This window comes from Gobio gobio (genome assembly GCF_949357685.1).
Source record: "Gobio gobio genome assembly, chromosome: 6".
In the NCBI taxonomy this organism is placed as follows: Eukaryota; Metazoa; Chordata; class Actinopteri; order Cypriniformes; family Gobionidae; genus Gobio; species Gobio gobio.
Window position 1 is genome coordinate 3,774,130 of NC_137102.1, and position 20,747 is coordinate 3,794,876.

General features: G+C 38.5%; 1 protein-coding gene across 1 annotated transcript in view; it reads left to right on the top strand.

Annotated features, from left to right (window-relative positions):
- The window catches only part of brinp2 (bone morphogenetic protein/retinoic acid inducible neural-specific 2), a 220,415-nt gene that overhangs the window by 102,335 nt on the left and 97,333 nt on the right, over positions 1–20,747 (top strand). The window contains exon 5 of the mRNA XM_079819006.1: positions 13,095–13,200. Within this exon, the coding sequence (XP_079675132.1) occupies positions 13,095–13,200 (106 nt within the window). The remainder of the gene's footprint in view (positions 1–13,094; positions 13,201–20,747) is intronic.

The window sequence follows — 20,747 nt, forward strand, 5'->3', positions numbered from 1 at the left end:
TGGATAGATGCACTTTTATGATGGATGGATGCACTTTTATGATGATAAATGCACTTTTATGATGGATAGATGCACTTTTATGATGGACAGATGCTCTTTTATGATGATAAATGCACTTTTATGATGGATAGATGCAGTTTTATGATGGATAGATGCACTTTTATGATGGATAGATGCTCTTTTATGATGGATAGATGCACTTTTATGATGGATAGATGCTCTTTTATGATGGATGGATACACTTTTATGATGGACAGATGCACTTTTATAATGGATGGATGCACTTTTAGATAGACTTTTATGATGGATAGATGCTCTTTTATGATGGATAGATGCACTTTTATGATGGATAGATGCTCTTTTATGATGGATAGATGCACTTTTATGATGGATAGATGCTCTTTTATGATGGATAGATGCACTTTTATGATGGATAGATGCTCTTTTATGATGGATAGATGCTCTTTTATGATGGATAGATGCACTTTTATGATGGATAGATGCACTTTTATGATGACAAATGCACTTTTATGATGGATAGATGCACTTTTATGATGACAAATGCACTTTTATGATGGATAGATGCACTTTTATGATGGATAGATGCTCTTTTATGATGGATGGATGCACTTTTATGATGACAAATGCACTTTTATGATGGATAGATGCTCTTTTATGATGATAAATGCACTTTTATGATGGATAGATGCACTTTTATGATGGATAGATGCACTTTTATGATGGATAGATGCTCTTTTATGATGGATGGATACACTTTTATGATGGACAGATGCACTTTTATAATGGATGGATGCACTTTTATGATGGATGGATGCACTTTTATGATGGACAGATGCACTTTTATGATGGATAGATGCACTTTTATGATGGACAGATGCACTTTTATGATGGATAGATGCACTTTTATGATGGATGGATGCACTTTTATGATGGATGGATGCACTTTTATGATGGATGGATGCACTTTTATGATGGATAGATGCACTTTTATGATGGACGGATGCAGTTTTATGATGGATAGATGCACTTTTATGATGGATGGATGCACTTTTATGATGGATGGATGCTCTTTTATGATGGATGGATGCACTTTTATGATAGATGGATGCACTTTTATGATGGATAGATGCACATTTATGATGGATGGATGCACTTTTATGATGGATAGATGCACTTTTATGATGGATGGATGCACTTTTATGATGGATGGATGGATGCTCTTTTATGATGGATAGATGCACATTTATGATGGATGGATGCACTTTTATGATGGATAGATGCACTTTTATGATGGATGGATGCACTTTTATGATGGATGGATGGATGCTCTTTTATGATGGATAGATGCACATTTATGATGGATTGATGCAGGAAGCGGCTTCTGGGGGACATCACTATGCCTTGGTGTAATCAGATACCACTTAAGACCAAAAATAGCCAGAGATCCAAAGGCAGGCTTAGCGATGGAGCAAACCGTCCTGAGATTAGCGCGGATCAACACGATTCTATTGGCTCAACGGTAACATTTACACTGCTTTGGCCATTCAATATCAGCACATTTCCCTGAGTTTTCCGTTCAGTCCAGATCTACAACTCTCGCTCCTCTCTGTAATATAACCATTTGTCATAATGACATACTATTAACAGTCACCTCTGTGTAGGACACGGATCTCACGCCAAAGCTATATACCCGAGTACATGAGAAGCATATCATTGTAAAGACTATGTTAAAAGACCAGGTGCGTGTCATTAAAGGTGACACTTCTTTAAACACGCAAGGACGTCTCGCTTGTCCAAAGGGTACTGGAGTGAGAATGAAAGGCACTACAGCATTACACAGAATCAATGCCACACTTACAATCACGCTTGGTTCTGTTAACCTTTCTGGCACCGTCCTAAAATACTCGGACAGTGTTTCCTGCACTATTATTCCCAACTCATCACATATTGACGCTTGGTCAAAACCTTTCAGCGTCACTTTTTAACGCACAGTGTACTCCATTGATTTCCGTTGTTTGCCCATTGCCCAATTTATGAATATTTATAGCCTACTTTTATGTTTTGGAGCGACTAACCCCAAACCTACACACTTCTCAACAATATAAAACACACAACAGGCACATAAAAGTACAGTCACAGGTATTTATTGCAGAAACTGACCAAAAACAGTATAAAAGTATGAACTCATGTTAAATTCCAAGTCTTCTGCAGTCAGACGATATCTTCATGTGAAGAGCAGAGTTGATCTTAATGTGTTAATCGCTGGAATGATGATCCGGCCGCTTCGTGAACACACACACACACACACACACACACACACACTCAGTCATATCTCATTCAAAAGATGCACCCGACAGACACACAAGAGCAATGACATTTCACTATCAAAGCTGAAGTAACGTTGTAAGAGTAAGAGTTGTAAGAGACGCTGATCACTTTTGGGGATTTTCTTTACACAAATTTCTCACACATGCATTTGTGTATGAAAAATATCCTTATGTAAAACTTTAAAAACTGTAATCTCTAGCTTCCGCTGGCGTTCCAGTGTATGGCGTAGCACGCAGGCGTAGTGTAAGAGGACGCTCACGAACAGGGTAGATCGCATGGCCTTTAAGGCCTTCATGTGGAGCAGTTATATGATGGATAGATGCTCTTTTATGATGGATAGATGCTCTTTTATGATGGATAGATGCACTTTTATGATGGATAGATGCACTTTTATGATGGATAGATGTGCTTTTATGATGGATAGATGCACTTTTATGATGGATAGATGCTCTTTTATGATGGATAGATGCACTTTTATGATGGATAGATGCACTTTTATGATGGATAGATGCACTTTTATGATGGATAGATGCGCTTTTATGATGGATAGATGCTCTTTTATGATGGATAGATGCTCTTTTATGATGGATAGATGCTCTTTTATGATGGATAGATGCACTTTTATGATGGATAGATGCTCTTTTATGATGGATAGATGCTCTTTTATGATGGATAGATGCTCTTTTATGATGGATAGATGCACTTTTATGATGGATAGATGCACTTTTATGATGGATAGATGCTCTTTTATGATGGATAGATGCTCTTTTATGATGGATAGATGCACTTTTATGATGGATAGATGCACTTTTATGATGGATAGATGCACTTTTATGATGGATAGAGGCACTTTTATGATGGATAGATGCACTTTTATGATGGATAGAGGCACTTTTATGATGGATAGAGGCACTTTTATGATGGATAGAGGCTCTTTTATGATGGATAGATGCACTTTTATGATGGATAGATGCACTTTTATGATGGATAGAGGCACTTTTATGATGGATAGATGCACTTTTATGATGGATAGAGGCACTTTTATGATGGATAGAGGCACTTTTATGATGGATAGATACACTTTTATGATGGATAGAGGCACTTTTATGATGGATAGAGGCACTTTTATGATGGATAGAGGCTCTTTTATGATGGATGGATCCACTTTTATGATGGATGGATGCACTTTTATGGACTTCAGAACAGAAACAGTCATTCACTGCCATTATAAAGCATTATAAGAGCCAGGACATTTTTTAACATAACTCAGATGTGTTCGTCTGAAAGAAGAATGTCACACACACCTAGGATGACCTGAGGGAGAGTAAATCATGGGCTAATTTCTTTTTTGGGTGAACTATCTGTGAAACCAGACAATGATTATTTTTAGTGAATCAAACGCACACATCAGTTTACTGCGATTACCAACCATTTGACTCTCATGAGCCATTTCGTTTTGGTTAATCCAAAACATAATATAAAGATTGCAATTATTGGATTGCATTTACAAATACATCAGAGTTCCATTTAATGGCACATAATTATGGTGATGATTTAGTTTAATGGTATATGCAATGTTGACATGGTATTGACCGCCACAGCACTTTAAGGGTGTAAGGCTGACTCTTATGGTTTATTTTTGTCTGAGTGCAGAATGTAAATGAGCACCAGTATTTAAAGGAGGGAGCTCACAACCCTGCACCATTTATGTCAAGAGCCGCCCGGAGATAGTTGGCACTGGTCAAGCGACCCGCCAGAGCCGTATAATCAACATCAGCTGTCAAACTCAATGAAGCTCAGAATCTGCACTTAAAATCCTGTCACATGTCACAAACTCCTAAACCGCTTTCAGAGCGCATCTGCAGTCTTTAGCCAACTCTGCCTTCCACGGCGGAGGCAGACGCATTTCTGACAAATGAGTCAACTTGATATGCATTCCTCCAGCATTTCAATTGACGAAGAATAGGCTGCACTCTGTGGGAGTTTCCAGGACCCGTGGATGATGTGAGATGTTAGAGAAATGGAGAGTACTGTACCCCAGGTTTTCATTTCCTTTGTTATGCCCTTAAGAAAAGCAAGCCGAGGAAGCTGAGGAAACACAGATCCGGTAAATAGAAGATCAACAACAACACATGACACTCTCTGAGGAGGCAGGGTGGAAAATGTGGGATTTCAGTGTTATCCGGTTGTTTTGTCAGGTATGATATCATTCCTCAAATAGATGTCAATATTAAGTGCTGCTGATAAAACATATACATTTGGGGAGGAAAAACAACAGGATGACAAGTAAACAAGAGATTTTATATAGGCTTAACGTGGAATTTGTTCATACACAGTGACCTACTTTAGTACAGCATAATGTATACATATATACCCAACCCAATTGCTGTGTTAAAACAACTCAATTGCTGGGTTAAACAACCCAATTGCTGTGTTAAAACAACTCAATTGCTGGGTTAAACAACCCAATTGCTGTGTTAAAACAACTCAATTGCTGGGTTAAACAACCCAATTGCTGTGTTAAAACAACCCAGTTGCTGGGTTAAAACAACTCAATTGCTGGGTTAAACAACCCAATTGCTGTGTTAAAACAACCCAATTGCTGTGTTAAAACAACTCAATTGCTGGGTTAAACAACCCAATTGCTGGGTTAAAACAACTCAATTGCTGAGTTAAAACAACCCAATTGCTGTGTTAAAACAACCCAGTTGCTGGGTTAAAACAAGCCAATTGCTGGGTTGTTAAACAACCCAATTGCTGGGTAAAAAACAACCCAATTGCTGTGTTAAAACAACACAATTTCTGAGTAAAACAACCCAATTGCTGGGTTAGAACAACCCATTCACTGGGTTAATACGACCCATTAACTGGGTTAAAACAACCCATTCGCTGGGCAAAAAACAACCCAATTGCTGTGTTAAAACAACCCAATTGCTGGGTTAAAACAACCCAATTGAATTGCTGTGTTAAAACAACCCAATTGCTGGGTTAGAACAACCCATTCACTGCGTTAAAACGACCCATTAACTGGGTTAAAACAACCCATTCACTGGGTAAAAAACAACCCAATTGCTGTGTTAAAACAACCCAATTGAATTGCTGTGTTAAAACAACCCAATTGCTGGGTTAGCCCATTTTCAACCCAACTTGGGTTATTTTTAACCCAGCATTTTTTAGAGTGTACCCCAAACCTAAACCTACCCTTACAATAATGCAAATACAGTAATTAAATGACGCAATATTGATGCGCATGTCCCTCAGTCACTCTTGGTCTGAGTTCATATTAGTGTGTTTTTCTTCTGCCTATAGTGGAATATTATTATTGAACTTTGAGTTTTGGGATTGTCACTCTTCGTCTTCATCTGCCTTTCTGTAAACTCACGTGGCTGTCAAACATCAGTTCTTTATTTCCCCCTTGCATTGCAAACAAGCAGAGATCTCCAAAATGAAAATGTGAGCGCGGCACATTATAAATGGAGGCGGGGTGTTATGGGTTATGAGGGTTTGACTGACAGCTCGAGGAGCCAATGGAGTTCAGGGGTTTAGTCACAACCTCTTTTAAATGCGTTTTATTGGTTAAAAATTTGTAAACTACACATAGAGACGCAAAGGATGACCAACAGCATTAAAGGTGCAGTGTGTAGTATTTATGAGGAGCTATTGACAGAAATGCAGTATAACTGTATAACTATGTTTTCAGTGGAGTATAAAGACCGTTATGTGTTTATTACCTTAGAACAGGGGTGTCCAAACTTTTTTAAAAGGGGCCCAGATTCGATGTTGTGGATACACCCAGGGGCCGGTTCCTTTTCTATTATATATATATATATATATAAACTAACACGTTTTGTGTCTTGGAAACATGACCGATTTGATAAAAGCTTGAGCTGACAGTAGAGTAGCTTGAGATTGGACAGAGATGTAAATTATATTATAGATATTTAACAATCTGTAAAACTTTCATCAACCAAAAAGTTTTAATGGGTGAATTATTTAGTTAGAACTCTATTCTTATTTAAATTAACGAGTAAAACCACACTGCAAAAAAAAAAAAAAAATTCTTACTTAGTAGCTATTTCTGTCTTTTTTCCAGTACAAATAAAGAAAAAAATCTTAAATCAAAATGTGTTGATTTAAAAATGTTTTTTTTTTCTTGATTTCAGGGGTAATTTATGTTTGGGACAGAAACAAGAAACAAGATTATGAATTCTTACCCCATTGGCAGATAATTTTTCTTGTTTTAAGCAAAAACTCACTTCAATTTCATTTTATTTTCCATAAAACATATCTTGTGTCATTACTTATCTAGTAAACGCATCTTGATTTAAGCATTTTTAGATATATTTAGACTAGAAAAAAGACAAAAATACTAAATAAGAGCTTTTTTTTTCAGTGCACACATGGCAAAAAAGTAAATATTATTATTTATATGTCTAGAATGGCTATTAAGTCTACATACATACAAATGCACAAAACTGCAAGTTTATGACAAAAATAGTCTGTAATTTGGCCTTTATTACTCATTTAATACATGTCTACATTACATTTTTTATAAAAATTAGATATTAACCTACATTTCTGACAAATTACCACGGTTACAGATACTGTTCCCCGGGCCGGACTTTGGACACCCCTGCCTTAGAATGAGCCGTTTCTATCTACACACACCGCGGGTCCCTTACAGTGAAGCCGCCATTTTGTGCCGTCATGTTTCTACAGTGGCCCTAAAGGGACAAACTTCTCTACAGAGCGCTTGTCACTCTCTGCTGTCTCAGACGATGACATCTTTGTCCTGTGTGGGCCACCGTAGCTTCTCTATGTGCTCCGTAAGGGAGGGGTGAACGGTGGGCGATTGCAATTCACAACCTCACCACTAGATGCCGCTAAAACTCACACACTGCACCTTTAATTAGATTTTTTTTAAATTACGAAATCTAGAGATATGAGGTTTCAGCCTGATAGCACGATGATATATTCTTATTTGTAGCATCTATTTTGAGTTTTTTTTCACGCTAAACATTTATTTAACCCATCCAAGCTAGTGCACACACACACACACACACACACACACACCTGGAGCCGGGGAGCGATTGGGGTTGAGAGAAGTGAGAGCAGTGGCTTTCTGACCATTAGGCCACAGCTGCCCTTCCTCATGAAGACTCTGATAAAGTCCTGCAGGGATCAGAGCGATGGAGCTGCTGGAAGCAATCACAGATGATGAGACACTAGTTCATAAATAAATGATAAAGTGTGCATGTGTGTGTGCGTATGATGAATGTGTATGCTCTCACACTATAACTGTCATCATCATCAACATCATCATCATCATCATCATCATCATCATCATCATCATCATCATCATACACACTTCACCTGATTTACATGTTTCTGGTGTTAAAGTATCGAAAGATTTTTTTAAAGATTAATTTGTTTCAATTCATGTGATAATAAACACTGACAGAGTTAATGTGAAAAAATGTGCCGTCATTAATCAGTGACGTGTGCAGAGAGAGATTCTTCAGATCAGACCAAACATAATTCATCATCATAACATCACTGAACAATAATCAAACAGAGAGAGAGAGAAATACTAATAACTCATGTGATATATCTATCCATCCATCCATCCATCAATCCATCATCTATCTATCTATCTATCTATCTATCTATCTATCTATCTATCTATCTATCTATCTATCTATCTATCTATCTATCTATCTATCTATCTATCTATCTATCTATCTATCTATCTATCTATCTATCTATCTATCCATCCATCCATCCATCCATCCATCCATCCATCCATCCATCCATCCATCCATCCATCCATCCATCCATCCATCCATCCATCCATCCATCCATCCATCCATCCATCCATCCATCCATCCATCCATCCATCCATCCATCCATCCATCCATCCATCCATCCATCCATCCATCCATCCATCCATCCATCCATCCATCCATCCATCCATCCATCCATCCATCCATCCATCCATCCATCCATCCATCCATCCATCCATCCATCCATCCATCCATCCATCCATCCATCCATCCATCCATCCATCCATCCATCCATCCATCCATCCATCCATCCATCCATCCATCCATCCATCCATCCATCCATCCATCCATCCATCCATCCATCCATCCATCCATCCATCCATCCATCCATCCATCCATCCATCCATCCATCCATCCATCCATCCATCCATCCATCCATCCATCCATCCATCCATCCATCCATCCATCCATCCATCCATCCATCCATCCATCCATCCATCCATCCATCCATCCATCCATCCATCCATCCATCCATCCATCCATCCATCCATCCATCCATCCATCCATCCATCCATCCATCCATCCATCCATCCATCCATCCATCCATCCATCCATCCATCCATCCATCCATCCATCCATCCATCCATCCATCCATCCATCCATCCATCCATCCATCCATCCATCCATCCATCCATCCATCCATCCATCCATCCATCCATCCATCCATCCATCCATCCATCCATCCATCCATCCATCCATCCATCCATCCATCCATCCATCCATCCATCCATCCATCCATCCATCCATCCATCCATCCATCCATCCATCCATCCATCCATCCATCCATCCATCCATCCATCCATCCATCCATCCATCCATCCATCCATCCATCCATCCATCCATCCATCCATCCATCCATCCATCCATCCATCCATCCATCCATCCATCCATCCATCCATCCATCCATCCATCCATCCATCCATCCATCCATCCATCCATCCATCCATCCATCCATCCATCCATCCATCCATCCATCCATCCATCCATCCATCCATCCATCCATCCATCCATCCATCCATCCATCCATCCATCCATCCATCCATCCATCCATCCATCCATCCATCCATCCATCCATCCATCCATCCATCCATCCATCCATCCATCCATCCATCCATCCATCCATCCATCCATCCATCCATCCATCCATCCATCCATCCATCCATCCATCCATCCATCCATCCATCCATCCATCCATCCATCCATCCATCCATCCATCCATCCATCCATCCATCCATCCATCCATCCATCCATCCATCCATCCATCCATCTATCTATCTATCTATCTATCTATCTATCTATCTATCTATCTATCTATCTATCTATCTATCCATCTATCTATCGAAATATAATATCCAAACTAATGATTGTCATTTTGAGGACATGGTCACAAATGCATTGAAGTTCTGTTGGATTAATGTTGGATTAGCTACAGATTTTCATTTTGAAACAAAGACCTGACAATGACGTGTAAAATCACAAATTTCTGCAGTCAAAGCAGAGGCGGCACTGAGAGCTTCCTAAAGTGGTGGGGCGAAATCTGATAGAAGAAGCTGTTTGTGCTGGTGAAATATTTGCAAGATATTTCAGAGCATTTTACAGGGATAACATTTTGTGAATGCAGGAAAAACGTGATTTTTATTTGAACAGCCTTTTAATATTTATTAGCTATAAAGGAGGTCTTCAGAAAACATATGGAATCCAATCCTTGTGAAAAGAATTCATTCTGCATAGAAAACTGGGCCAGTAAGATCACAAATAAATGCACTACATTTACCAAATGAAGCTGGCATATATTTTATTGACAAAATACATCTAGTTATGGTCTATAGTATGTGTAGTAAAAATAATAAAGATCCCTTTCAGTGTTAAATCGCTTAGGTTATGATACAATATCCTGTCACACTCACAATCATTTTCATGAGCGTCAATGTTTCACACTTCATTTTGGGCACAATTTAGTTAGCTTTGCTAAAATTTGTGAAGAGCATCAAATCGTAATTTAACAAGGTAACAGCAACCAGTTTTTCACATCATGTGAAACCATAAATATGTGGTGACAATATTCAACATTTACTGCTTTTGTGAGCTGTCAGGTTTTGAACAGTTACGAATCGACTGAAACAAAAGCATTGTAGATGGTGTTGAAGTGATTATGGAGTTGAAATTACCCGTCAGACTCATTTACTAAATCAAACAATTATCACAGTCAGTCATGTGCCACCAGCAGGGAAAACAAAACAAGGCGTACGTATTTGTTTATACGTATATTCATTTGGCAAAATAAAGTAAACTGGGACATATTATGCCCAAAAATTCAGTTCAAATTCAGATGTGGTACCAAAATGATTCCTTCACTTTGAGCTGAGCATGTTTTGCTGAAGTGTTTGGTCTTTAATTGCTAATGTGACCTTTGACCCCACAGACTGAACAAAATTAAGCACTGCTTGCTCATTGGTTGAGCTAAACTGGTATTATCTAATTGTGTTCTTAAATCTAACAGCTGATTGGTTGATTGTAATCATTACATCCCTTTCTATCAAAGTGATCTGACATTATCAAGATGAGTTTGTTCAGTTTAACTCTGAGTTCTGCTCATATTTTATTACCATTTTCTAAACTATAGCGGATAAACTGTGATAATGTGAGAAATGTTGACGTGTCTGAATAAATGTTGGTTTGACTGTATACATGTATACACTATATATATATATACATTGTTTTGTTTTGAATGATAGTCATTGATTTGTAAATTGTTGATGCTATAATGCGCGCCGGCGCGATCAACTCACTTTTTTCTTATCAGTGTTAAAGAGACTCAAATATCTCTGTCGTTTTTATCATTCAGGCAAGTGTTATACACATTATAATCTGTTAAGTTTCTACTTTTATTTGTGTCCACTCACAATAAAAACAAAATGTTGTGCTTTTTGCAAAATAAAGAAAACAAACCATGACTTTTATTCAGAAAGTCTTCAGAAAATGAACTGTAACTTAGTGAATACTTATCACACAAACATGAGACATATGTCTAAAGAAACGTTGAAATGTCAGGTAATAAACTCACCTAAAGGATTATTAGGAAAACCTGTTCAATTTCTCATTAATGCAATTATCTAATCAACCAATCACATGGCAGTTGCTTCAATGCATTTAGGGGTGTGGTCCTGGTCAAGACAATCTCCTGAACTCCACACTGAATGTCGGAATGGGAAAGAAAGGAGATTTAAGCAATTTTGAGCGTGGCATGGTTGTTGGTGCCAGACGGGCCGGTCTGAGTATTTCACAATCTGCTCAGTTACTGGGATTTTCACGCACAACCATTTCTAGGGTTTACAAAGAATGGTGTGAAAAGGGAAAAGCATCCAGTATGCGGCAGTCCTGTGGGAGAAAATGCCTTGTTGATGCTAGAGGTCAGAGGAGAATGGGCCGACTGATTCAAGCTGATAGAAGAGCAACTTTGACTGAAATAACCACTCGTTACAACTGAGGTCTGCAGCAAAGCATTTGTGAAGCCACAACACACACAATCTTGAGGCGGATGGGCTACAACAGCAGAAGACCCCACCGGGTACCACTCAAATAGGAAAAAGAGGCTACAATTTGCACCAGCTCACCAAAATTGGACAGTTGAAGACTGGAAAAATGTTGCCTGGTCTGATTAGTCTGGATTTCTGTTGAGACATTCAGATGGTAGAGTCAGAATTTGGCGTAAACAGAATGAGAACATGGATCCATCATGCCTTGTTACCACTGTGCAGGCTGGTGGTGGTGGTGTAATGGTGTGGGGGATGTTTTCTTGGCACACTTTAGGCCCCTTAGTGCCAATTGGGCATGGTTTAAATGCCACGGCCTACCTGAGCATTGTTTCTGCCCATGTCCATCCCTTTATGACCACCATGTCCCCATCCTCTGATGGCTACTTCCAGCAGGATAATGCACCGGCACAAAGCTCCCATCATTTCAAATTGGTTTCTTGAACATGACAATGAGTTCACTGGACTAAAATGGCCCCCACAGTCTCCAGATCTCAACCCAATAGAGCATCTTTGGGATGTGGTGGAACGGGAGCTTCGTGCCCTGGATGTGCATCCCACAAATCTCTATCAACTGCAAGATGCTCTCCTATCAATATGGGCCAACATTTCTAAAGAATGCTTTCAGCACCTTGTTGAATCAATGCCACGTAGAATTAAGGCAGTTCTGAAGGCGAAAGGGGGTCAAACACAGTATTAGTATGTGTTCCTAATAATCCTTTAGGTGAGTGTATTCTGTGTTTATGTAATCTGTTTGAAAAGAGAGAGATGTCAGTCGTTCGCGAGTGTCTCATTATCCGCTAATGCACCCACGGAGCACGTGCTCTTTTGAGATTCAAATACTGACGTTGTCCACCAATGTGGTGCTTTATCTCATTAATGAATTGATTATTGATTTGTCAAGACACACTAATGGTAAGGATCCCCATTAGGCCCATGCATTAAACAGTGGTGGTATGCCTGGTAAACCACAGTATATAAAGTCCCAGCTGAAATGGCAGGTCAGACACCTTATATTAGAATCATATTTACGTCTCCTCATATTTAACACTGGGATCCGTTAACAGTATTATGCCACCGCACATGGCTCACTGCTTTCTAGATTTGAAATTAATAATGCATTGGGACCTAACACTGGAGTCAATTTACTATTTCTATGGCGCTCTGCAAAGCGAGCATTTTTGGAGAGCGGTGACATGCTGAAATGGGCTTTGGTGACATTTCGATATTGACTCTGGCTTATTGCACAGGCGTGTTGGTTTGTTTTAGACAACTGCATATGCTCAGCACTCTACGGCTTCTGAAGAGGAACAAACAGGTGCATGATTTCAACGATAATAAGGCATTAAAATATCTCCTTGTTTCCTAGGTAACGGAGACCAGAACGGGGCCTCTTGGATGCAGTAACTACGACAGCCTGGATTCCGTCAGCTCTGTCTTAGTGCACAGCCCAGAGAATAAAATCCATCTGAAAGGTAAGACAGCTGTTGTGCTTCTTCAAAAAGAACAACATTGCAGCAATGTCTGGTCTTACTTGTATCAATTGCACTGGTGATGTACAGCAAGACGTTTTTTATTTTTTTTAAGTGTGTGTGTGTGTGTGTGTGTGTGTGTTGGTGCAGATATATTTGATTGAGACCATTTTGAAAACCCTAAATGTTCTTTAACTGCCAGTGCAATTAAGAAAATTACGGCAGGCAAACATACAAATGAATTCATGATTAATGGCCCTGGATCCTGATTCAGAAATGAATTAACTTAATGAATAAAAATGTTTTAAGTGCTTTTGAGGAAGATATGATCACTGGATTTGCAGAGTTTTGTTCATCAGGCGCAAAAAAAAAAAATACCTATCCACAAAAAAAATGCTATTATATGATATTTTGGGGAATATTCAGTACTAATTCATTTTAGGCTCAAATGCTCTTATTAAAGGGATAGTTCACCCAAAAAAATTCAGTCATCATTTACTCACCCTAAAGTTGTTCTAAATATGTATACATTTCTTTGTTTTTCTGTACACAAAGGAAGATTTTTGGAAGAATGTTTGTAACAAAGCAGATCTCGGCCCCCATTGACTACCACAGTATTTGTTTCCCCTACTATGCTAGTCAATGGAGGCTGAGATCTGCTTGGTTACAAACATTCTTACAAATATCTTCCTTTGTGTACAGATGAAAGAAATGTGTAAAGGTTTGAAACAATTTGAGGGAGAATTTTCATTTTTGGGTGAACTATCCCTTTAAATCCATGTATGTACAACACACACAAAAAGCAATGTGACATTTTGAATAAAATGTTTTCCCCCTCACTAATTCATTATGAACTATTTTATTTTCCCATTCGTTACTTTTGCACAATCTATAGTTCACCCAAAAACGAAAATTAGCCCATGATTTACTCTCCCCTCAAGTCATCCGAGGTGTGTTACATTCTTCTTTCAGACGAATACAATCAGAGTTATATTAATAATGTCCTGGCTCTTCCAAGCTTTATAATGGCAGTGAATTGTTGGGTCATTTTTGAAGTCCTTAAAAGTGCATCTATCCATCATATAACTGCTCCACACGGCTCTGGGGGTTAATAAAGGCCTTCTGAAGTGAAGTGAAAAATATCCATATTTAAAACTTTATAGTCTAAAATAACTAGCTTCCGGCAGTCAGCGGAGCCATATGGAGCAGTTATATGATGAATGGATGTACTTTTATGATGGATAGATGCACGTTTATGATGGATCGATACTCTTTTATGATGGATAGATGCAGTTTTATAATGGATAGATGTACTTTTATGATAGATGGATGCACTTTTATGATGGATAGATGCACTTTATGATGGATAGATTCACTTTTTTGATGGATAGATGCACTTTTATGATGGATAGATTCACGTTTATGATGGATAGATTCACTTTTATGATGGATAGATGCACGTTTATGATGGATAGATTCACTTTTATGATGGATAGATGCACTTTTATGATGAATGGATGCACTTTTATGATGGATGGATTATCTTTTATGATGGATAGATTCACTTTTATGATGGATAGATTCACTTTTATGATGGATAGATTCACTTTTATGATGGATGGATTATCTTTTATGATGGATAGATTCACTTTTATGATGGATAAATTATCGTTTATGATGGATAGATGCACTTTTATGATAGATGGATGCACTTTATGATGCACGTTTATGATGGATAGATTCACGTTTATGATGGATAGATTCACGTTTATGATGGATAGATTCACGTTTATGATGGATAGATGCACTTTATGATGGATAGATACACTTTTATAATGGATAGATGTACTTTTATGATAGATGGATGCACTTTTATGATGGATAGATGCACTTTATGATGCACGTTTATGATGGATAGATGCACTTTATGATGGATAGATACACTTTATGATGGATAGATACACTTTTATAATGGATAGATGTACTTTTATGATAGATGGATGCACTTTTATGATGGATAGATGCACTTTATGATGGATAGATGCACTTTATGATGGATAGATACACTTTTATAATGGATAGATGTACTTTTATGATAGATGGATGTACTTTTATGATGGATAGATGCACGTTTATGATGGATAGATTCACTTTTATGATGGATAGATGCACGTTTATGATGGATAGATTCACTTTTATGATGGATAGATGCACTTTATGATGGATAGATTCACTTTATGATGGATAGATGCACGTTTATGATGGATAGATGCACTTTATGATGGATAGATTCACTTTATGATGGATAGATGCACGTTTATGATGGATAGATGCACTTTATGATGGATAGATGTACTTTTATGATGGATGGATGCACTTTTGTGATGGATAGATGCACTTTTATGATGGTTCGATGCACTTTTATGATGGATAGATGCACTTTTATGATGGATAGATGCACTTTATGATGGATAGATGCACTTTATGATGGATAGATGCACTTTTATGATGGATGGATGCACTTTTAGGATGGATGGATGCACTTTTATGATGGTTCGATGCACTTTTATGATAGATAGATGCACTTTTATGATGGATAGATAGATGCACTTTTATGATAGATAGATGCACTTTATGATGGTTCGATGCACTTTTTTGATGGATGGATACACTTTTATGATGGATAGATGCACTTTTATGATAGATAGATGCACTTTATGATGGTTCGATGCACTTTTGTGATGGATAGATGCACTTTTATGATGGTTCGATGCACTTTTATGATGGATAGATGCACTTTTATGATGGATAGATGCACTTTATGATGGATAGATGCACTTTATGATGGATAGATGCACTTTTATGATGGATGGATGCACTTTTAGGATGGATGGATGCACTTTTATGATGGTTCGATGCACTTTTATGATAGATAGATGCACTTTTATGATGGATAGATTCACTTTATGATGGATAGATGCACTTTATGATGGATAGATTCACTTTATGATGGATAGATGCACGTTTATGATGGATAGATGCACTTTATGATGGATAGATTCACTTTATGATGGATAGATGCACGTTTATGATGGATAGATGCACGTTTATGATGGATAGATGTACTTTTATGATGGATGGATGCACTTTTGTGATGGATAGATGCACTTTTATGATGGTTCGATGCACTTTTATGATGGATAGATGCACTTTTATGATGGATAGATGCACTTTATGATGGATAGATGCACTTTATGATGGATAGATGCACTTTTATGATGGATGGATGCACTTTTAGGATGGATGGATGCACTTTTATGATGGTTCGATGCACTTTTATGATAGATAGATGCACTTTTATGATGGATAGATAGATGCACTTTTATGATAGATAGATGCACTTTATGATGGTTCGATGCACTTTTTTGATGGATGGATACACTTTTATGATGGATAGATGCACTTTTATGATAGATAGATGCACTTTATGATGGTTCGATGCACTTTTATGATGGATGGATGCACTTTTATGATGGATGGATGCACTTTTATGATGGATGGATGCACTTTTGTGATGGATGGATGCACTTTTATGATGGATAGATGCACTTTTATGATGGATAGATGCACTTTTATGATGGTTCGATGCACTTTTATGATGGATAGATGCATGATGGATAGATGCACTTTTATGATGGATGGATGCACTTTTATGATGGATGGATGCACTTTTATGATGGTTCGATGCACTTTTATGATGATAGATGCACTTTTATGATGGATAGATGCACTTTTATGATAGATAGATGCACTTTTATGATGGATAGATAGATGCACTTTATGATGGTTCGATGCACTTTTTTGATGGATGGATGCACTTTTATGATGGATAGATGCACTTTTATGATGGATGGATGCACTTTTATGATGGATAGATGCACTTTTATGATGGATGGATGCACTTTTATGATGGATAGATGCACTTTTATGATGGATGGATGCACTTGTATGATGGATGGATACACTTTTATGATAGATAGATGCACTTTTATGATGGATAGATGCACTTTTTTGATGGATGGATACACTTTTATTAAGGATAGATGCACTTTTATGATGGATAGATGCACTTTTATGATGGATGGATGGATGCACTTTTATGATGGATAGATGCACTTTTATGATGGATGGATGCACTTTTATGATGGATAGATGCACTTTTATGATGGTTCGATGCACTTTTATGATGGATGGATGCACTTTTATGATAGATAGATGCACTTTTTTGGACTTCAAAAATGGCCCAACAATTCACTGCCATCATGGGCTAATTTTCACTTTTGGGTCAACTATCCCTTTAACAGAGCACATTAGCGAGAGAGTGCAATCCCATCAAAGTGGCAATGGGAGTGGCCAGTTCTGTGCGTGATCTACTGATGACACGCACATTAATGAACACAGACGCAGCCGGATCTATCCCATAATGACCAGCACAATCTACCCTATAGCGCCTGGTTTAAGACATGCTTTTTGTGTGTTAAATAATGGCACAAACACCAGTAAATTGACAAGCACAAACCTCAGTAAATCCCCTTGCGTGATTCATTTAAATACTCTCCTCACATAAGTTTTGCAAATGCATATGCAATAAGATCAGCCGCAAAAATAACCCTGTCCACGCCTTTACAGCGCTAATGTATGACTGCGTGTCTTTAGTCATTCCTGACAGTATTTTTTTAACGGCAAAAGAGGGTTTGCACTGGAGCAAGCTGTTAATAAATCTGGCCCTTAGGTGCCAGTCTAAACTTCCTAACAATGAGGACCAAGTCAAAAGTCTGGCTACGGCAGACCAGTTCAAGGAACACATCACTTGTTAAAACTAATACGGTTTCCATGCTTTCAAAAAGCAAGGGAAGGGACATCAGGCATTTAGACTTGCATGAATTCGACTCAAACGCTCGTGACAGCAGTGTCACCGAAAGTCAGAGGTGTTCGGCGCAGCGAAGAGAAAGAGACAAATAACAGGACTGAAAGGAGCAAAAAGGAAGGTTTTTAGTAAGCCGCTAGCCGCTTCTAATTATACACGTGGCCTGCGCCAATTCCCACTGCCTTCTTGACATTGACATTTAAATTGTCAACCCACTTAATACTGCCAACTCCTGAAGCAAGTTCCCTGCTGCCCAAATTCGTGTAACTACTTTAATGAGTTAGCCATGGGGTTCGGCAGCAAAGCTTATCTTTTGCTGAGTGCTTGGGAAAGGAAAAGGAGGATCTGAACCACCATAGACATTGATTCCCCCCCAATAATTAGAAATGGCCAAATTGCCCCCCAAAAAAATTTTAAATTCTTGCATTGCACTTTACTACGCAGCGTTCTGTATGTAAGGATGACAAAAAGGTTGTAAAGGGTAACTCAACCCCTGATTAGAGCCTAACTCCACCCACTGGCAATTCTGGAAAAGTGGGCGGAGCCGAACCGAGGGCCGGGCGGCACTGAGACCCACAGTGATGGATTGATTGACAGCTGGAGTGAAGCCATTCTCATGTGATCATTGCGGGAAAACATTTCTTATGGTGCGTTCACACCGGACGCGAATGACGCGATTCGCGCGAGGGATTTACATGTTAAGTCAATGCAAAGACACAAATAGACATTCTGCGGCGCGATTCGCGTGAATGAAGCACCTGTTATGACGCCAATTGAGCGTTTTGAACGTGTGATTTGCGCGAATCGCTCAATTTGAAAAATCTGAACTTTGGCGGATATTTGCACCGCCTTAACCAATCAGGAGCTTGCTCTAGTAGTGACAACAATCAGGAGAAAATCTGTATATTAATATCTGGTTCAGGCAATATGATTATCACTGTGATAACATTAAAAAACATGAAACACAACCCAGTCTCTTTTTGTTAAATGCAAGTTTATGTATGATCAATAATACGAAAGTATAAGTAAAAGGTATAATAAACTACACATGAAATAAAGCAAACAATTCAGTCAAACACTCAAAGTCAGCGCTAGTCGGCTACAACGGTAACGTAAAGTTAAATAGCCTAAAAATAAAAAAGTAATGAAACTTCTCTTTGCCCTCAGCCTAAACGATTTGCCAGGGAACAAATGATAGATCCATGAGACCAAAGATTGGCCGTTAGATCAACACAAGACGAATTATAGCTGGAGACGCCACAGAGACATCAGAGCCAGCGGCAGAAGAACTAGCCGAGGAAAGGCTGATCTCACTGGGTTAATGAGCTGAGCGAACTCCGAAAACGCCAGATCACATGTTCAAATAGGAGCTCTCTTTATAAATAAACCACAGATTTGAGCTTTAAACAACGACATTATCGCCTGAAAAAGTCTTAAACTACGTTTTGTCACACATTAACAGTAGATTTTTTTTTAAAAAGACGTGTAAACACAGCCCATGTCAGCCATTTCTCAACGAGACGAGCCGCTGGCAGAAGCTCCGCCCATGAGGTGAACTCACGTCTGTTGTGAAGCGAATTTTACACCATATATTGTAGAATTAAAACACTTTATACCCAAATGTCAAAACACTTACTCACACCAATGAACGTATAAAGCCCCAGTCTTGCAGATCATTAACTAAATCAAGTTGTTTTAGGGTTTAATTACCCTTTAGTTACAATTTTAGCCTGGTCTGGCTCAGGTCTAACGGCGCTCGTCAATGTCAAAACGAATGAGATGGCCAATCAAATCTAAGTAGGCGGGGTTTATGTTCTCTTTTGGCTCGTTCACAGTCTTCACACAGACGAGCGTTTCAATCTATCGCTTAACGCCTTTCTTTCCGGTGAAATCACAGAAACAAAATACACACAAACGTGTCCATGCTCTTAATGTACAATCATTGAACATCTTTGATTTTAATGAAGAATAAAAACTATATGAGGGCGGATTAGAACCTGTAACCTTCCACACGGTTTAAAAAATGACCAGACCACTAAGGAACTCAAATGTTAACCTCAGATCTATGTATTTATATTTACTTACGGAAATAATCTCGAGACGAAAAATATATTTGATGCAAATCAATGCAAATATTACACTCTAAAAAGTGCTGGGTTAAAAACAGCCCAAGTTTGTTTGAAAATGGACAAACCCAGCAATTGGGTTGTTTTAACCCTGCGTTTGGGTTGTTTTAACGCAGTGAATTGTTTTTTTAACCAAGCGCTTGGGTTGTTTTAACGCAGTGAATGGGTTGTTTTAACCCAGCGTTTGGGTTGTTTTACCCAGCAATTGGGTTGTTTTAACCCAGCGTTTGGGTTGTTTTAACGCAGTGAATGGGTTGTTTTAACCCAGCGTTTGGGTTGTTTTACCCAGCAATTGGGTTGTTTTAACCAAGCGCTTGGGTTGTTTTAACGCAGCGAATGGGTTGTTTTAACCCAGCGTTTGGGTTGTTTTAACGCAGTGAATGGGTTGTTTTAACCCAGCGTTTGGGTTGTTTTACCCAGCAATTGGGTTGTTTTAACCAAGCGCTTGGGTTGTTTTAACGCAGCGAATGGGTTGTTTTAACCCAGCGTTTGGGTTG